At 35.7% G+C, this 18,023-nt stretch overlaps 1 protein-coding gene across 1 annotated transcript in view; it reads left to right on the top strand.

Moving 5' to 3' along the window:
* Positions 1-18,023, top strand: part of LOC306850725 (putative JmjC domain-containing histone demethylation protein 2C) — a 66,990-nt gene that overhangs the window by 14,664 nt on the left and 34,303 nt on the right. Inside the window, exon 3 of the mRNA XM_079386549.1 lies at positions 13,264-13,377. Coding sequence (XP_079242675.1) covers positions 13,264-13,377 — 114 coding nt within the window. The remainder of the gene's footprint in view (positions 1-13,263; positions 13,378-18,023) is intronic.

Genomic DNA, 18,023 nt, shown 5'->3' with positions numbered 1-18,023 from the left:
TGATTATCACTGTGGAAAACCATTGCGATACATTATTTCAGGATTCTTTGATAGAGTTTAAAATAACCACATTTGAAATAGAAATCTTGTAAAGTTATAAATGTCTTTACTGTCACTTTTGATGAATTTAATCCATCCTTGCTGAATTAAAGCCTGTTCACAGTAAGGAAGATAACAACTGTAATGATAACTACAGTTTTAATAATTATTCTAATTCTGTGAGTATAGGGAAGTCCACACCACAACTATAACAATAACAACACAGAAACAAGATTGTTAGAATCACTTTCAGAGCAATTTTTTTCCAGCTGATGAATGAAACACTGACAGCCAATCTGAATTTTCTGACTTTAAAGAGCTTGAGTATTTAAAGCAGCAGATGACATAATCACAGTTAATCATGTTAGAGAGCATTAGTGTAGATGCTAACATAATCATCATTATAGTTATCATTCTTAGTGTGTACGGGCCTTAGAAGTATTAATTTAGTAATTATTATTAAAGTATTATTACTTTTACCCAAACGTTTGAATAGTAGCTTGATTCTGTTTGGCTAATGAACATTCTAAGGTGTGCAATTATTCTTCAGGAAACGCACGGCTAAAGTAGTTCCAGACAGGTCTTGATCACATTATAGTTCCATATTACTTCGCCAAATGATTTAAGTTATTTCAAAGGTCCTTACAGCCTACAACAGCAAAGGAACACAAGCCAGTACATATGACAAATATTAGGATAAAATATTTCCCTGTTTTTCCTATAAAATTATATTTTATTATTGACAGAAAGCACAGTCCCTTTAGTACAGGCAGTACAATACAGAGACGCACTGGCACACACATGGAAACATACAAGCTCAAAGAAACTTGTAAGTGCTGTCCTGCTACTTTATCAACAAAATATATTAGCAGCTGAAAGCTACATGACATTTCTCAGTAGCAAGCTGGTAACGTCACTCTTCTTGAAGCGGTTAAACTCACAGACACGGAGTCTCTCTCTCTCATCGTCAATCATTTATAGACTATATCGTAACTGAGCTGTAATATTATAAATAACCATCTCACATAGTTTTTAAACAAATTAAATCATTTACAAATAAAAGAAACTTGATGTAATTTGATTATTTTCTGTTGTTTTTGGAATTTATGGTAAATGCAAACCAAAAGATAAGATTATTTTTAAAGAATCCATAACTAATTTAAATGAATCAGTCTGGCATCAGTGCAAAAACAGCTTTAGATTTTATTACATTTACAAGCTTAGCTAAAAGTGCTACCGCCAGACCCGGAGATCGGCTGAATGGATACAAAAACAGTAAAACTCAACTGTTTAACTCTTGGGGAGTTGTAAAATGAGCCTATTTCCAAAAAAAGTGGAGTGTTCCTTTAAATATGATGTGATGAACCATTATTGAAGCTGTTATAAAAGCGATATGGACACTGGAGACTGTCTGACTGAAATTGGCAGAATTGCTCAGCAGCAAGATCAATATTGTTATTGTCCCCTATACATGTCAAACTTAATTTATATTTGAACTATACATTATTTAGCATATTTTGATATATAATTCTGAATTGTTCCAAAATAATGGTAAATAATCAGAAATTGATCCAACATAATCTTTGTCATAGCAAATGTTTACATACGATAGTGTGCAGATTGATATCAGTGTTTTTAAAAACTGTGTTGTGGATATGGCATAGCATAATCTTTGTCATTAGATACCATCATATGAATGAAACCCTAATATCTAATACATAATACTCTATATTTTCATGGTATGTCAACGGTAATCTCATTTGTTCTCTGTTCTTTTAGTAGAAACTTAAATTAAATATAACTGAGAAAGAACCTCTGAGCAATACATTTTCATGTGGGTTGAAACAGCCACAGCCACACTTTGGTTTCCTTTTTTATTCTCTCTCTCACTCTCTCTCTCACACACACACACACACACACACACAGAGATCTGCTTGTGACTTTCTCTGCTGTAGAATATCACTGAGTCAGCAGCCATTCTCTATCACAGTGACCTACACACACGTCGTGCACACATACACACACCATCTCTTTCTCTCTTTATCTCTCTCTTTCTGGTATAATCTCCCTGGCCCTCTTTTCTCTATCACTATCCGACCTTCTTTGTCAAAAATTAACACAGCATGTATGTCAGTGTACTTGTCAGAGAGAGCAAGAGAGATTTGAAGAGACGGGGAGAGACAGACGCTCACTCACGGGATGAAAGCCAGTCAATGTGTGCACGCACGCACTCGAATGTGAATGTGTCAGGAGGAAGAACAGATTATGTGTTTTTACTTTCATGTATGCGTATTTGTGTGCATGTGCGGAAATTTGTACATATTTGTAAGTGCACAGAGACGTTTTGACCTTTACAGGCTTTTTCATTGACACTATGAAAACAGAAAGACCTGCGTTTTTACGAATGTGAAATGAGGGGCTTCTGGGAAATGAGAGGTGAGAGAGAGTGTAAAGTTAATTTTGTACTCAAAACTATTTAACATTTATTTGAGAGGCTTTAAAGAAGCCACATTACCCATTTGTGGCATTTGTTTCTCAAGTTCAATTTAAAATGTTAGTTAAGATTTCTTCTGCCACAAAGTTGTAGTTTAGGTTACTTGACTTTTTCGTTTTACTGTTAAACAGCTGATGCTAGTGCACCTTTAAAACTTTTATATGAATATGACTCCTGTTATGATAAAGGCTAACCTTTACTAAACAAACATGGCATTGTTCTTCAGGCTGCACTTTTTTTTTTACTGTTATTGTATCATAAACTACCTCACAATGCAATATTCATTGCAATACATTATGATGGTTTCAGTTGCACTTTATTTAGAGGACCTGCTAGCTTCATTAATTTAAATATATAGGAAATACTGTGCATCAACATATAAATAAATAAAAATATATTGATATAAACATTTTAAGTATCTATAGCAATATTTAGAATCTCAATTAAAAAAAATATGAAGCAGCACAGCTGTTTTCAACATTGATGATAAAAAGCAATATTTCGAGCAATGATTTTGACAATTAAGCTTTAACATCATAGGAATAAATGATATATATTAAAATAGACATTTTTAAATTGTAATAATATTTTGCAGAATTTACAGTTTTTACTGTGTTTGATCAGCCTTGATGACTATATTATTATTATATATCACTAACACAGCATTCATGCAGTCTGCCATGCATCTGCATACATAGCTGAGATTTCACAGACTGGACATTCAGCATCTGATTTACTATTTCATGATTTGCTATATGACGTACGTGAACGTGTGCCCATTTCACATGAGAGTGTGGCATCAGTTGTGCTTTATTTCCGAAGGGACATTGCACAGCAGTGCCATCATTTCAACAAGCACACTTTCTTTTCATTTGTCTTTTCGTTTTTTTCCTTCTCTACCTTCCCAGAGACCAGCAGAGCACAGAACAGAGAGCGCCGTCTCTCGCTACACTTCATCAGTCTGAATGTAGTTCAAACAGAGTTAGTGGTGTGTGTGTGTGTTTGTACGCAGCTGTAGAGTTGTTTCGAGTTACCTTGGACTCTGCTCTCAAAGTCATATTTATGTACCAGCTGCAGAGCTTACATTACTCCATGACCCCACAGAATAACAGGTCAACCGCACGCCTGTGTGCACGGCTCTGTGTGTCCTAGGAAATTTATTTCCTCTGGGGGTTTGGGGTCTCTCTCTCATCACTCTTGGTTTCCCTCTATATGAATGTTTCCGACTTTATTACACGCACACAATTCATAACACAGTTGTTCACAAAAGGATCTGTAGTTAGAGCCCTTTGAAATGCTTTTCATCTTTTCCCAAATTCTGTGGTTATCATTAGAATTGTTCTGGGTTTAGATTTATTGGTATAATTAAGCATGTCTAATCAATTGAATTCATAAAACTTTTTAACAATTTAATCATTTATTAAAATTTTAACAATGGTAGGGCCCTATAAAGTTTTTTTTTCTTAAATTCCATTTTATTTTTTCACAAATTCTTTAATTTTGATATAGTTTGTGTTTTAAGATTTAAAACAAATTTATCATCAGAAACCATGTTTATAAAATTAATTAATAAAACTTGTTCAAATTAAAAATGTATTTATTTATTTATTGTTTGTTTGTCAAATAAACTGCTGCACAACAGAGATTTACCCAGTATTTTTTGCAGTTTAATATAACAGACACTAGTCCATGTCATAATTTGAATTTGATTAATTGCACAGTCTTACTTTTTATTAATCCAAATATTGTTTTTGTGACATTTCACGTTAAGGTCTGGTCACATTGCATATTTCATGGGCAAATTCCAGTCATTTCAATAGGAATCCGTATTCCCAATGTAGTTCCTCATGCAGATTTCACTCATGTTCATGTTGGCCACACAAAGTCGCAATGCTGACCAACAGAATGTTTTGAAAAATATTAATAGTATTGAAAAATTTGCCTATTTTTGCCTGCTTTTCCTAACGTGAGTGCACCTTTATACAGTAAATTCTGCATTAATGACTCGATTTAGCAATTCTGTCTGCGATTTCCACATCGCAGGAATCATAGGGCCCTACATGTTGGTATCCGTTCATCTCATACTTGTTTGTCTATGCATTTGTACTCATCTCACAATGTATATGTGTGAGATTGAAGCCTCGGCAGGACTCTATATTTAGTGCGTTTGTGTGTGTGTGTGTGTGAGAGACCCCCGCCCCCTCGCCTGTTCTTGGCACCGTGCCTGTAACGGTCTAACCACATGTCGACATCTACCACCAGACGCGCTCGCGCTCTCTCTTCTCTCACTCACTAATTCTCAGTCGCACACACACACACACACACACTCAGACACACAAAATCGCCCTCCACAGTGTTTACATACGTGTCGGAGCTCTGCTGTGTGTTAGACACACACACACGTGCTCTGTCTGTCTGCCTCTCTCTCTGATGATTCTGCTGTCAGTAATGGCAGGTGGTTAAATGGATCCAGGTTAAGAGATTATAAGCCTGGGTGTGTGATGAGCTCCACTCAGCGCCAATGATGTCATCATTTAGGAAGAGACAGGATCTCACACACACACACACACACACTGATGTTTGTTTGCTTTGTGATTGCTTAGACTCAAGGTGTGTGTGCAGGAGAAACAGACACACACACACACACACACACACACTTACTTGCTCATTTTTCCTAAATGTCTTTTTTAATGAATCACAGCGGATTCAGGAAATCCACAGACGACACATTAATCTCAAGTTCCTCACAAACTGAATTCACTTTGTTTCCAGGAATGAATCTGATGAAATTTGGATAAATCGGTGGATAAAGGCTGATGTTTCTACGTTTGCCCTTCATGGACATCCTGTTCTGTCCTGTATCGTGTTTTTACAAATGTCTGGTCACATCTTGTCTCTGTCAGTGAACTGCCTAGCCAGACTGTTTCTTTTGAACATTAGATTTGTATGTGTGTATATGTTTTCTTGAACGTTGGATTTGTACTTGCTTATGTTTGATTCAGCATTTTGAGGAATCATGGGCTCATTTAAATGTTGGATTTAGACGTTCATATGCTCAAATCAGTGTTTTTTGAGCCTCATGTTCATTGGATTTGCACTTTCTTATGTTTGGTTTTGCATTTTGGGGAATCATAGGTCATTTGAATATTGAATTTGTAATTTCATATGTTTGAGTCAGGATTTTGAGGTATTATAATGCATTTTGAATATTTGAACTTTCTGTTCAGCATTTTTGGGACTGTAGATAGTTTTAAATGTTTGATTTTGACCTTCTTTTGTTCAAATGAGCATTTTTTGCGAATAGGTTTCATTCATATGTTGGATTTGAATGTTCATTTGGTTGATTCATCATCTTTGGGTGTTATTTGTTCGTTTGAAGGTTCATACTGTGTGTTTGATTCACCAGTTCGGGGCATCAGAGTGCATTTGAATCTTTAACGTGAATATTTGAATGCTTTGTAGATGCATCTGAACATTTGATTCCAATATCCATATGTTCGAATTAACATTTTTGAGAATCATAGTTTCATTCATAAGTTGGATTTAAATATTTGTATATTTGAAGTAGCATTTTTGGACAACAGGTTGTTCAAACATTGGCTTTGAACTGTCATATTGTATGTATAATTAGGCACTTTATTCATTCTGCATGCAAAGTTCATTTTGAGTATTTGATTCAGCAATTCTGGGCATCATAAGTGCGTTTGAATTGTTTTTATAATGGCCAAAAATGCTGTCCATGCTGCTCACTCGTTTTCAGACGCAGCCAGATGTATGCGTCTGTTTTTTTGCAAAACGAACCTCTAATGATTTTCATCTCTTACTGTAGCAAATTATTCATATTCAACACACATACATATGCAGATAGCTGCCAAATGACTAATCAGTTGTGTGACTCAGTCAGGAACTGACTCCATTACTATGTGGGTGTGTGTATGTCTGTGCGTGTGGGTGTGTATGTCTATGAGAGAGAGAGAGAGGGAGTTTATGCCTCTGAATTGCTAACTCATTTGATCATTACATTGAAAGTGTCTTTCTCGGTCCCTCTTTCCTGCTTTGTCCATGACACTAACGAAAACAGAAAACAAGAACACACACACACAGAGCAAGACTGTAGTTGTGGATGTCTGTCCAAGTTGCCATTAGCAACATCAGTTGAGCTTGTAATTTGGTGCTTGTGGAGGTAATAGGCAATGTGTTTGTGTGTGTGTGTGTGTTTAACTGGTGTCTAGAGAGACAAATATGACCTAGATCCACAGCAGAGAGCCAGTGTTTGTGTGTGTAGCAGAAAAGTTTTTACACACAGTTCTGTTTATGACTGGCAAATTTGTTTTTGTGTGTATATTGCCCCAGGTCTGGTGTGTGTGTTAGTTTTGCTTGTGTGTACAGCAGAGCAAAGGTCATGAATGATGTATGTTTGTATTTTCTATTTATTTTCTATCTATTTTATTATTTACCGTGTGCGCGTGTGTGCGTGCGCACGTTTATGTGGTTTATGAGGACACATTTGTATAATGACATGGGTATGACAGAGGTATTACAATATGAATGTGGTTTATGAGGACACTGCCTATGTCCCCGTAATTCAAAATGTTAAAAAACATACTAAATGGTGTTTTTTTGAAAATCTAAAAATGCACAAAGTCTTCTGTGAGGGCTAAGTTTAGGTGTAGGGTTGGTGTAGGGCAATAGCACACACAGTTTGTTCAGTATAAAAACCATTACGCCTATGGAGAGTCCCCATAAACCACAAAAACCAACGTGTGTGTGTGTGTGTGTGTGTGTGTAGAAGAGAGCGTCATTTCTGTGGAAGTGCATTCACTTTTACTCACTCAGCTGGACATAAATTTACCCACCACACTCACACATTCTCTCTTACCCGGTTTCTCTGTAGCTCTCTTTCTCTCCTTCACACACACACACACACACACACACTGAGGCTCTGTCTGGCTGTTGGCTGTGTGTCAGCCACTTGGAGAGCCAAAACAAAGAGGGTTCTTACACACACACACACAAACAGAGCGAGAGAAGGAGAAAGGAAAGAGAACCTCTCCGTCCGTCTTTGTGCACTTTGGGAGATCTCTCGGTTTTTCTGTGTGTTTGCATTTGTCATGAAGCAAAGTGCGAGGATCAGCACTCATATCACACTACATTCCCAGGATGTCAAATTTTGGTTTCCCTGAACATTTTTTGGGGCTATATTTTCTTTAGGTACAGATTGAAACTTGTATGCTGTGACAATAAGCATCAATTAAAGTAATTCCCACAACACATACATATACATCTATTCCCCACTGTGCCATGAATTACGGTCAGAGACATGCAGTCGTTCATTTAACGGCTGAACTCAAAGGGAGGTCAACTAGAGCTCAATCTGAGGTCATGTCATGTGAAATATCAGATCACAGAGTTATTCTTATCGCACTGCTGCAGTATCAACTTTATTGTGCATTAAAGTGAGTTCAACAACCTAACAGAAGCTCAGTGAACCACACAAACACAAAAACTGATTTATGATAGCTTCTTAACAGAGCTGGTGCATTTTAATCAAATAATACCCAAAAGAAGCACTTTTTAAAGCACTTTTTAAAGACTCTAAATTCAAGAGGTACAATTACAGAAAAATATGAAGAAAACAAACAAGAAATGTCCAGCCTGCATGTTGAAAACAAGTAGTGCTCAACCTGTAGAAAAAAAGATCAATGAGATCTGTTTCAGTGTTGTTATTGTCAAACTAAAACTAAAGTATTTAAGTGTTTTTGTGAATTGAAATAGCCTGAAATAAAATAAAATATTAGACACAGAAAGACACTTGAATAGCTTAAAATTAGTAATGTTGCCCTTGCAACTAACTGAAATAAAGTAAGCTGAAGTGCTGAAAATGTTGAAGTACAATTACTGAACTAGAATTAAAAAAAAATATGAATAAATACTAAAAATATAATCTCAAACATTCTAAATGGAGAATAAAGAAATAAAGAGCTTTTCTTGCTTAACTTTTTACACTCGTTCTGTATTTCTCTTAAGGAATATTAGGAGAAAGATATGTTAATCAGATATATAATATTAGTGCTGTTGATTTAACCGCTTCCAAAATATAAGTTTTTGTTTACATAATATATGTGTGTGTACTGTGTATATTTATAATGTGTATATATACATACATACACACATATATATATATATATATATATATATATATATATATATATATATATATATATAATTAATTAAATTTAACAATATAAATTAAATTTAAATATAAGGGAAAATAAGCTTTAGCAAATAAGCTTTCTCTTAAGCAAAACTACTCTTGGAAAAATAACGTTATAAAACATGAATCACATTTTTCCATTATAAAAGATTTCTCATGAAAGACAGCTTGAGTTTGGCGGGATTTCAACACTAAATCAGAGCAGTTTGAAAGCAGTCAAGCACCGAAAAGAAAGTATTAGCTGAATCTCTTCATCAGAAATTCAAAGCAGAGGCAGTTCTTCATCCAGAACAAGCTTTGCGACTGCATTCTCGCCAAGAGGTGGAAAAACAGACACGAAAGGTCACGTTTACCCAAAGAGAGCAGAGAACAGAGGAGGACAACTCAGAAACACTCTCTGCCTTGCTGTGAAACATTTAGGAGCTCTTGAGCACTAGTTCTACTCCAGAGGACAATATTGCTCACAGATTGCTCTTTCATAGCTCAGTGATTCATTTAAACCTCAAACTTTGTCATGGATCGTTCTCTTAAAATTCTTTTGCTGAAATAATATAAAGTATGTGTGAAGCTCTATAAAATTCAGGTGGCTAGCATAAATAATATGGTCTTGTGAGGATTTGATGATAACTACTGAAAATGTAAATGTCTAGCTTGTGACCACAGTATGAGACATTGTGCTTCTGAAACTCTTGAGGAGACGAGAGTTTCCTGGGTCTTTTCTCAGAAGCCAAATCTGACTAGACTTCTCAAAAGTCTTCACGTTTGTTCTCCTTTTAATTATGTTTTCATGGTGAAACGGTTGGCATATAACAGTGATTTTCCTTCCTGTTGAACACTAGTTCAGTGCAGTAGAATGAAAATACACGTTACTTACAGGGACGAGCTGAAATTGATCCTGCTTGGGTTAAAGAGCAGCTACTGCGGCGAGACACGTGTCAGTATGTCATAGCCCAAGGGTCAGTATTAACACTGCTGTTATTCCCCAGCGTCACTCTCTCTCTGTCATTGGGTGTGGACTGATATGACATTTACCATCTAACTGTTTCTGTTTTATCTCTGTTTATTCAATCAGCAGCGACTCCTGCTTGTGTTTGATTGTCTCTCTGTGTATTTGTGTGTGTGTGTACACACACGCACTCTGACCTATTTTAATAAGTATTCCTAAATGTGGCTTTGTGCTGAGCAGACGTTTCTAATTACATACACTCATCCATCTTCACACAAAATATAAACAGTCTCAAATGCGAATATAGACGCTCATACATTCCCTCACACACACAAAAACACTCTCTGTCCCTCAAAGCATGTGTAGAGACAGACTCAAGCAGCTTTAAAGGCTTAAAGAAGTCTTAATGTTCCACACACACACACACACACTCTCTAAAACCATGGCAACATTGTGTGCTCTGCCAAGAGTGAGGGTGTATGGCCGTGCTTCAGCAGGTGTGTGACCTAGATTGTGTTTGCGAGAGAGAGAGAGAGAGAGAGAGAGAGAGAGAGAGAAATGAAAGGACAGAAGGAGAGGGGAAAGTAGTTTTGTGTGTGTGTGATCACTGAGGCTTCCATGCAGAGTTTGATCACGTGTGCGTTTGTGATCCAGATTTTGATCTTGTGTTGAATGAGATGTGTGTGTGTGTGTGTGTGGTTCATGTTTTGCCTACACTGCGGTGATCAAATGTCACCACAATGGCCGTAAAACATGAAATCACCTACATTTTGGGAAGCAGTCAGCGGTTCTCATGAGAAAAATGTCTTTTTAAAGCACTTATGAATTTCTGCCACAGTTACAAAAATAAAATAGTACCCTAATTCTCCAAATTGACTATTTCTGTTGTTCTGACATATTATAGATCAAAATATTGACTTCTTTTCATGTAATTGTGACTTTATTTCTCACAGCTGTAGCTTTATTTTTCTTAACTAAGACCTGAAGGGATAGTACACCCAAAAATCATCATTTGTTCACCTTCGTGCCGTTCCAAACCTATATGGTTTTTCTTTCTTCTGTGGAACATATAAAATGTATTTTGAGAAATGTCTCAGCGAGTGTCCAGTGGAAGTTAATGGTCACCAAAACTGTTTTGTTAGCAACATTCTTCAAAATATCTTCTTATATCTTCTGCAGAAGAAAGAAGAGATATGGAAAATCTTCCGTTTGAGTTTATATTTCAATTAAATTAAATTAATTAGATATTACATATAACTTGGTACTAAAACATAAAGTGTTGCGCATTTTTATCACTTAAGCACAACAATTAATTTGTGTTGTCTGTTACATTGGGGACTGAACAGACATCTAGATGTTTATTTTTAAGCGCAAAGTATTCAAAATGTATAAATAAAGCTCCATAAAAAACTTTGCTTGCATTTTTACAACTCCATGTTGTAAGCGTGACCCATCGGGTCATCAAAAGGTCTGCACACGTTTGCAGTCTTCACACATACTTGTGAGGGGTACGTTTAGGGTTGGGGGTAGAAAATATCAGTAGCTCACTATAAAACGACAGAAGTCAATGGAAACTTCTCAGCATGAGAGGAAACGGTGTGCAAGTTATTAAACAGACATGCATGGACTGAAGATGGAGTGGATCTCATTTAAGTTTATGATTAGAGTAAGATTGGACTTTGTGCTATCACACTCCAGACACTGGTTTATTCTTACATGGACACCTTACATAATGCATTAATGATTTTCATAGTGATCGGCTGATTAGGATTTTTAATAGCCAACTCTGATATCTGCACTGGAGGATGGATGAAGGGCAATATGATGGCAACATATGCTGCTATATTCTAAATATTTAAATTATTAATGGGAAATGAGACCTACTTAAAACAGCTATGAACACCTATCTGACACAATATTTACTTTTATAATTGTATAATAGAAATTATTCCTGTGATGGTAAAGCTGAATTTTTATCAACCATTGTCTTTAGTGTCACACGATCCTTCAGATATCTTTATAAAATCATAATAAATGTGTTTACTGTTACTTTTGATCAATTTAATGTGTACTTGCTGAATGAAAGTATTAATTTCTTTAATAAATATTTGGAACATATTTATTATTATAATGTTGATGATTTCTAACTGATGCCTTCTTTGATGATTTTCTAACTGAAATGACTACCGCTTCGTTTATAACAAGCCAATGGCAACAGTCACAAAATGGTTAAAGATCAACCTGGTCGATCACTTTACCTTGGATTATTTTATGTAGGCCTATAGTATTTTAAATGAGTCTATTCATTAATATTTAGTGTCAGGTTTGTATTAGTTCATCTGTTAGTGTTTGCGTTTACTGTGCTCATGATGTCATAGTCAGTCGATATGCAGTTTCTGCAAAAGAATATTTGTCCTGACTGTTTGTCCTTTCTGTCTGTCTGCCTCACTGACAGAACAGAGTCTCCAACCACAGTGCGGTAAACGTGTGTAACTGTGTGCAGTGTGTGTGAGTGCATTACACACAGCAGAGTGTCTAAAAATAGCTCACACAGGTTCTGTTTGTCCCCTTACCCTCCAGCTCATGGTTTATGAGTCACACACACACATACATAGTCAGACTGGCACACAGTACTTGTGAATTGAGGTTTTGGATGACTGATGTTTGGCTCAAGTCATCACATGCATCAGGCCTCTGCAAAAGCACACACATATTTGGTTTTCTATCTTGTTGGGGACTTTCCATTGTCTTTTTTTTATACCGAGCTAATGATATTTTGTATTCCATAAAGCTAACCCCAGCCTTTTTGCATTTTCATTAGGACATTATTTATTATGTTTATTAAGTCGTTTTCCACGCTGGCTGGACTTTTGGTCACATCCCATAACACTGTGGCTGCATGTAGATTAGGTTTCACTTCAGGATACCTCAAAGACTTGAAAATTGTTGTGTTGCATAATACACATCAACTTACAGTACATGAGCGTGCACACACACACACACACACACGAAACAGGCAGCCAGACATGGAAACTGAGTGTGCTGGCCTAGTATTTATATAAATGCAAACCATGCATAGAGAATATGACTTGATCAATGAAAGATACTAAATTCTCACAAGATATTGGCTCACACACAGACACACACACGCACATTGGTCAGTTCAACAGTGCGCAGGGTTTGACATGCTTACTGTATGTACTGTATGTAATCAACCAGCTGACCACTACATAGCGGTTAGGTCATTCTAATATGCAGATTTTGGAAAAAAAAAAAGAAAAGAGAATAAAACTTATTACTTAACCAAAAAGTCCAATGGTCAAATGGACAAACATAAAATAGGAAAGACCTCAGAAACTCTAATCCTATTTCTGTAAAATATCATGTGGTGCGAAACAAAATGAAATTCTTTTATTATGTTTGTAAAGAATAATTTATGTAAATTTTTTTTAACAATAATGTTTTAAATGAACAGTCACATGAGTTCAAGACTGTCTGGTCTTGAAACGTTTGTGATGAAGTCTTCTGATGAAGTGTTGAGACTGATTGGTTGTGATATTTGTTTTACAGAGATTCCGGCCTCTGATTGGTCAGTCATGCGTAGGAGGCTGGACAGTGGTGGAGTTCATCTCTGACAGACAGCTGGAGTTCTACACAGAACAGGAGGAGCTCCAGCCGTTCGAGGTGTGTGCGCAAGTTGTTTTTATTCAGATTCATGTGTGTGTGGGTGTTTTGTTATTGCATTTGTGTAACCATGTATGATTGAGATTCATTAAATAACAGTGTGATGAAATTATAGTCCACTGCATATAAAAAGTTTTGTTAAAATGTCGAAAGTTTAGAAGTTTTCTTCTTAGATCTTTTTAGACATGAAGTCTTTTATGACATGAATGAAACGCATTCATAAAATATCAGCATAAGATCCTTGAATATAATGAATCAGAGCAAAGATATACTGATATATATACGATTGCATCGAAAGCTATATTTTAAACCATTAAATAATTCACTTAGTCTTTTCTCATGTCCTTTTACAGTCTATACTGAAAAAAATAGTTCATTTTATTTACTATCAACACCACCATATTTAATAAACCACCATGCTCAGCCTCTCTCTGTTGCTCTAGGTGTTATATTTTTTGCTGAAGATATGATTTGTGTCGTTGCTTTCTCAGACCTCCTCATAAAAGTGTGATGTATGATGATATTTCCCAGTCATTACTGGTTTAATTAGTCTGTGTTTGTAGTGCCGGTTAGAGTTTGTGAAAGCGCCTTTAGGAGTGTATGTCCCAGACAATCTGTTTAATTGAAAAGTACCATTTCATCCTATGGCAATGAAAGAAATGTGATAAAACTTGTTGAATAATGAGATGTATATTCACTAAACGGCTGAAAGTCCATTTAAATGTAGCTTTGCAGGGGAAACACTGATGGAAAATAGCATTACGATGTAAACACAGGAATATAGATTTCTATAATAATACTCCTATATGAACTACAAACTAACAGAGCAGACAGCACAGCACTGAAACGAAGGCTTTTCATCTAATAGTTTTTAGAGGATGTTTATATAGAATATTGTCAGTATTTTTGCAGGGTTTATGGAGTATGTTCTGTGTGTTCAGAATATGTTCTGTAGTGTACAATAACATTCAAACGTTTACAGTTGATAAGATTTTTTAATATTTTTTTCTTATTCTCACCAAGACTGCATTTATTTGATTAAAAATAGAGTAAAATTATAATATATTTTACAATGTAATTTATTCCTGTGATGCGATTCCTGTCATTACTCCAGTGTCACATATTCCTTCAGAAACAAATCAAATATGCTGATCTGGTGCTCAAGAAACATTTCTTGCTATTTCTTACTATTACACAGTTGAAAACAGTTGTGCTGCTTAATATTTTTGTGGAAACCAAAAGAATAGCATTTATTTGAAATAATTTTAGTAACAATGTGAACGTCTTTACTGTCAGTTTTGATTAATTTTGTGCATCCTTGCTGAATAAACTGAATTTCTTTCAAAAAACTTTTTACTGACCCCAAACTTTTGACAGGCAATGTACATGTACAATTAGTACATTTAGTAGAAACAATGAGGCCAGCAATATACAGCTGCCTGGGGTTGAGAAATGAGAATCACATGAGAAAAGTGATGTTTTTTTTAACCCTTAAAAATACTTTTTGCATGTCAAAGTCAATCTACTGCATGGCATGTCAAAGCAAATTTATTCAGATCTAAATATATATTGTGCATGTTGATTAGTTGCCATTTTGCCAATGTAAAAAAAAAATTGGGGGCTGAAGAATAATACTGGTTTAACTGAAAGAATCTGAGGGGTCACTGGCAAAGGGAAACCCACTATTGAAAAAACATGATCAAGTATTTTTCCCACAAAATTATATATAGAAGCTACATCAGCTTTGCAAAGTTTGGGGAAGAGCAAAGAAAGAGCAACATTTCATATTATCCTGAAACCTTAATGGTTTGAACATGGAATAATAATCTCTTAGTTTACACAGTCCAGGGTATGCTGAAGGGGTTAAAAATATTTTGCAGTATGTAATATATGTTAGTTTATAGTGTTTTAGAGCTTATTCTCACAGTGAATTTGGCAGTGTTTGAATGTGTGTTTTTTTTAAGGGGTGTGTAATTAGCCATAGACACATGCTCCTCAGTCTTTACATACGCCTGCAAGCTGTGTTTGTTTATCATAATCACATGGCGCAATCATAAAATTTAGTGCAGGAGAAGACACTATGACACACAGGGCTGTAGCCCTCTGCGTAAAACTGTTTACATTCACTGTGAGCTGTGGAGAAACACACACACACACACCACTGCATCATTTCATCACTCCCGGTCTCTGATGCCTGTGGATGGATGATAAAAGAGAGACCCCCTCTCTTTCATCTGAGTGTATGTGTGGAAGGGGAACTGAGGCTGTGAGAAAGAAACACAAGGCAGAGGGAGGGGAAGTATTAGGAGGGAGAGAGAGAGAGACTAGAGTCTAGATAAAGCACTGGGACATGACACTGATGTGTTCTGAATGCTGCAGTTCTGTAAATTCTGTGAGGAACAGCCTCTAAACCACAATCCTTCTCTACTCTGATCCCACATGTTCTGTTCTGTTCTACTCTTATCTTTTCTGTTATGTTCTGTTCTATTCTACTCTGTTCTATTCTACTCTAGTCTTTTCTGTTCTGTTCTGTTATGTTCTACTCTACTCTGTTCTACTCTACTCTTGTATTTTCTGTTCTGTTCTATTCTACTCTGTTCTGTTCTACTCTAGTATTTTCTGTTCTGTTATGTTCTACTCTACTCTGTTCTACTCTACTCTTGTATTTTCTGTTCTGTTCTATTCTACTCTGTTCTGTTCTACTCTAGTATTTTCTGTTCTGTTATGTTCTACTCTACTCTGTTCTACTCTACTCTTGTATTTTCTGTTCTACTCTAGTCTTTTCTGTTCTGTTATGTTCTACTCTACTCTGTTCTACTCTACTCTTGTATTTTCTGTTCTACTCTAGTCTTTTCTGTTCTGTTATGTTCTACTCTACTCTGTTCTACTCTACTCTTGTATTTTCTGTTCTACTCTAGTCTTTTCTGTTCTACTCTATAGAATAGAATGTTCAATTCTATTCTATTCTTCTCTCCTCTATTCTGTTCTACTCTACTCTGTTCTGTTCTGTTTTACTCTACTCCATTCTATTCAAGTCTGTTCTAATTCTGTGCAACTGTACTTTACTACATTTCTTTTTTTGTGGTACGTACTTGTTTGTACAATTTATGCTCTGTTCTGTTCTACTCTTTATCTTTTCTGTTCTGTTCTACTCTACTCTACTCTGTTCTGTTCTACTCTTTATCTTTTCTGTTCTGTTCTTCTCTACTCTACTCTGTTCTGTTCTACTCTTTATCTTTTCTGTTCTGTTCTACTCTACTCTACTCTACTCTGTTCTGTTCTACTCTTTATCTTTTCTGTTCTGTTCTACTCTACTCTACTCTGTTCTGTTCTACTCTTTATCTTTTCTGTTCTACTCTACTCTACTCTACTCTACTCTGTTCTGTTCTACTCTTTATCTTTTCTGTTCTACTCTACTCTACTCTACTCTGTTCTGTTCTACTCTTTATCTTTTCTGTTCTGTTCTACTCTACTCTACTCTGTTCTGTTCTACTCTTTATCTTTTCTGTTCTACTCTACTCTACTCTACTCTGTTCTGTTCTACTCTTTATCTTTTCTGTTCTGTTCTACTCTACTCTACTCTACTCTGTTCTGTTCTACTCTTTATCTTTTCTGTTCTGTTCTACTCTACTCTACTCTGTTCTGTTCTACTCTTTATCTGTTCTGTTCTACTCTACTCTACTCTGTTCTGTTCTACTCTTTATCTTTTCTGTTCTGTTCTACTCTACTCTACTCTGTTCTGTTCTACTCTTTATCTTTTCTGTTCTGTTCTACTCTACTCTACTCTACTCTACTCTACTCTGTTCTGTTCTACTCTTTATCTTTTCTGTTCTGTTCTACTCTACTCTACTCTGTTCTGTTCTACTCTTTATCTGTTCTGTTCTGTTCTACTCTACTCTACTCTACTCTACTCTGTTCTGTTCTACTCTTTATCTTTTCTGTTCTGTTCTACTCTACTCTACTCTGTTCTGTTCTACTCTTTATCTTTTCTGTTCTACTCTACTCTACTCTGTTCTGTTCTACTCTTTATCTTTTCTGTTCTGTTCTACTCTACTCTACTCTACTCTGTTCTGTTCTACTCTTTATCTTTTCTGTTCTACTCTACTCTACTCTACTCTGTTCTGTTCTACTCTTTATCTTTTCTGTTCTACTCTACTCTGTTCTGTTCTACTCTTTATCTTTTCTGTTCTACTCTACTCTACTCTACTCTACTCTGTTCTGTTCTACTCTTTATCTTTTCTGTTCTACTCTACTCTACTCTACTCTGTTCTGTTCTACTCTTTATCTTTTCTGTTCTGTTCTGTTCTACCCTACTCTGTTCTGTTCTGTTTTACTCTACTCCATTCTATTCAAGTCTGTTCTAATTCTGTGCAACTGTACTTTACTACATTTCTTTTTTTTGTGGTACGTACTTGTTTGTACAATTTATGCTCTGTTCTACTTTATTCTATTCTGTTCTGTTCTATTTAATTATACTCTTACTCAGTTACATTTTATTTTGTATGTTGTTATTGCCCTCATCTGTCCTCATTTAGTCTGTTCTTTTCTACTCTATTCTGTTCAGTTCTTCTCCATTCTATCTATTTTGTTTTACTCAATCTGCTCTGTTCTTTTTTTTCTATTCTGATCTTTTTAATTCTACTGTA

The sequence above is a fragment of the Barbus barbus genome (genome assembly GCF_936440315.1).
Source record: "Barbus barbus genome assembly, chromosome: 30".
NCBI classification, from domain to species: Eukaryota; Metazoa; Chordata; class Actinopteri; order Cypriniformes; family Cyprinidae; genus Barbus; species Barbus barbus.
Note: the sequence above shows the minus strand (reverse complement) of the source record. Positions and strands in the feature narration are given on the sequence as shown.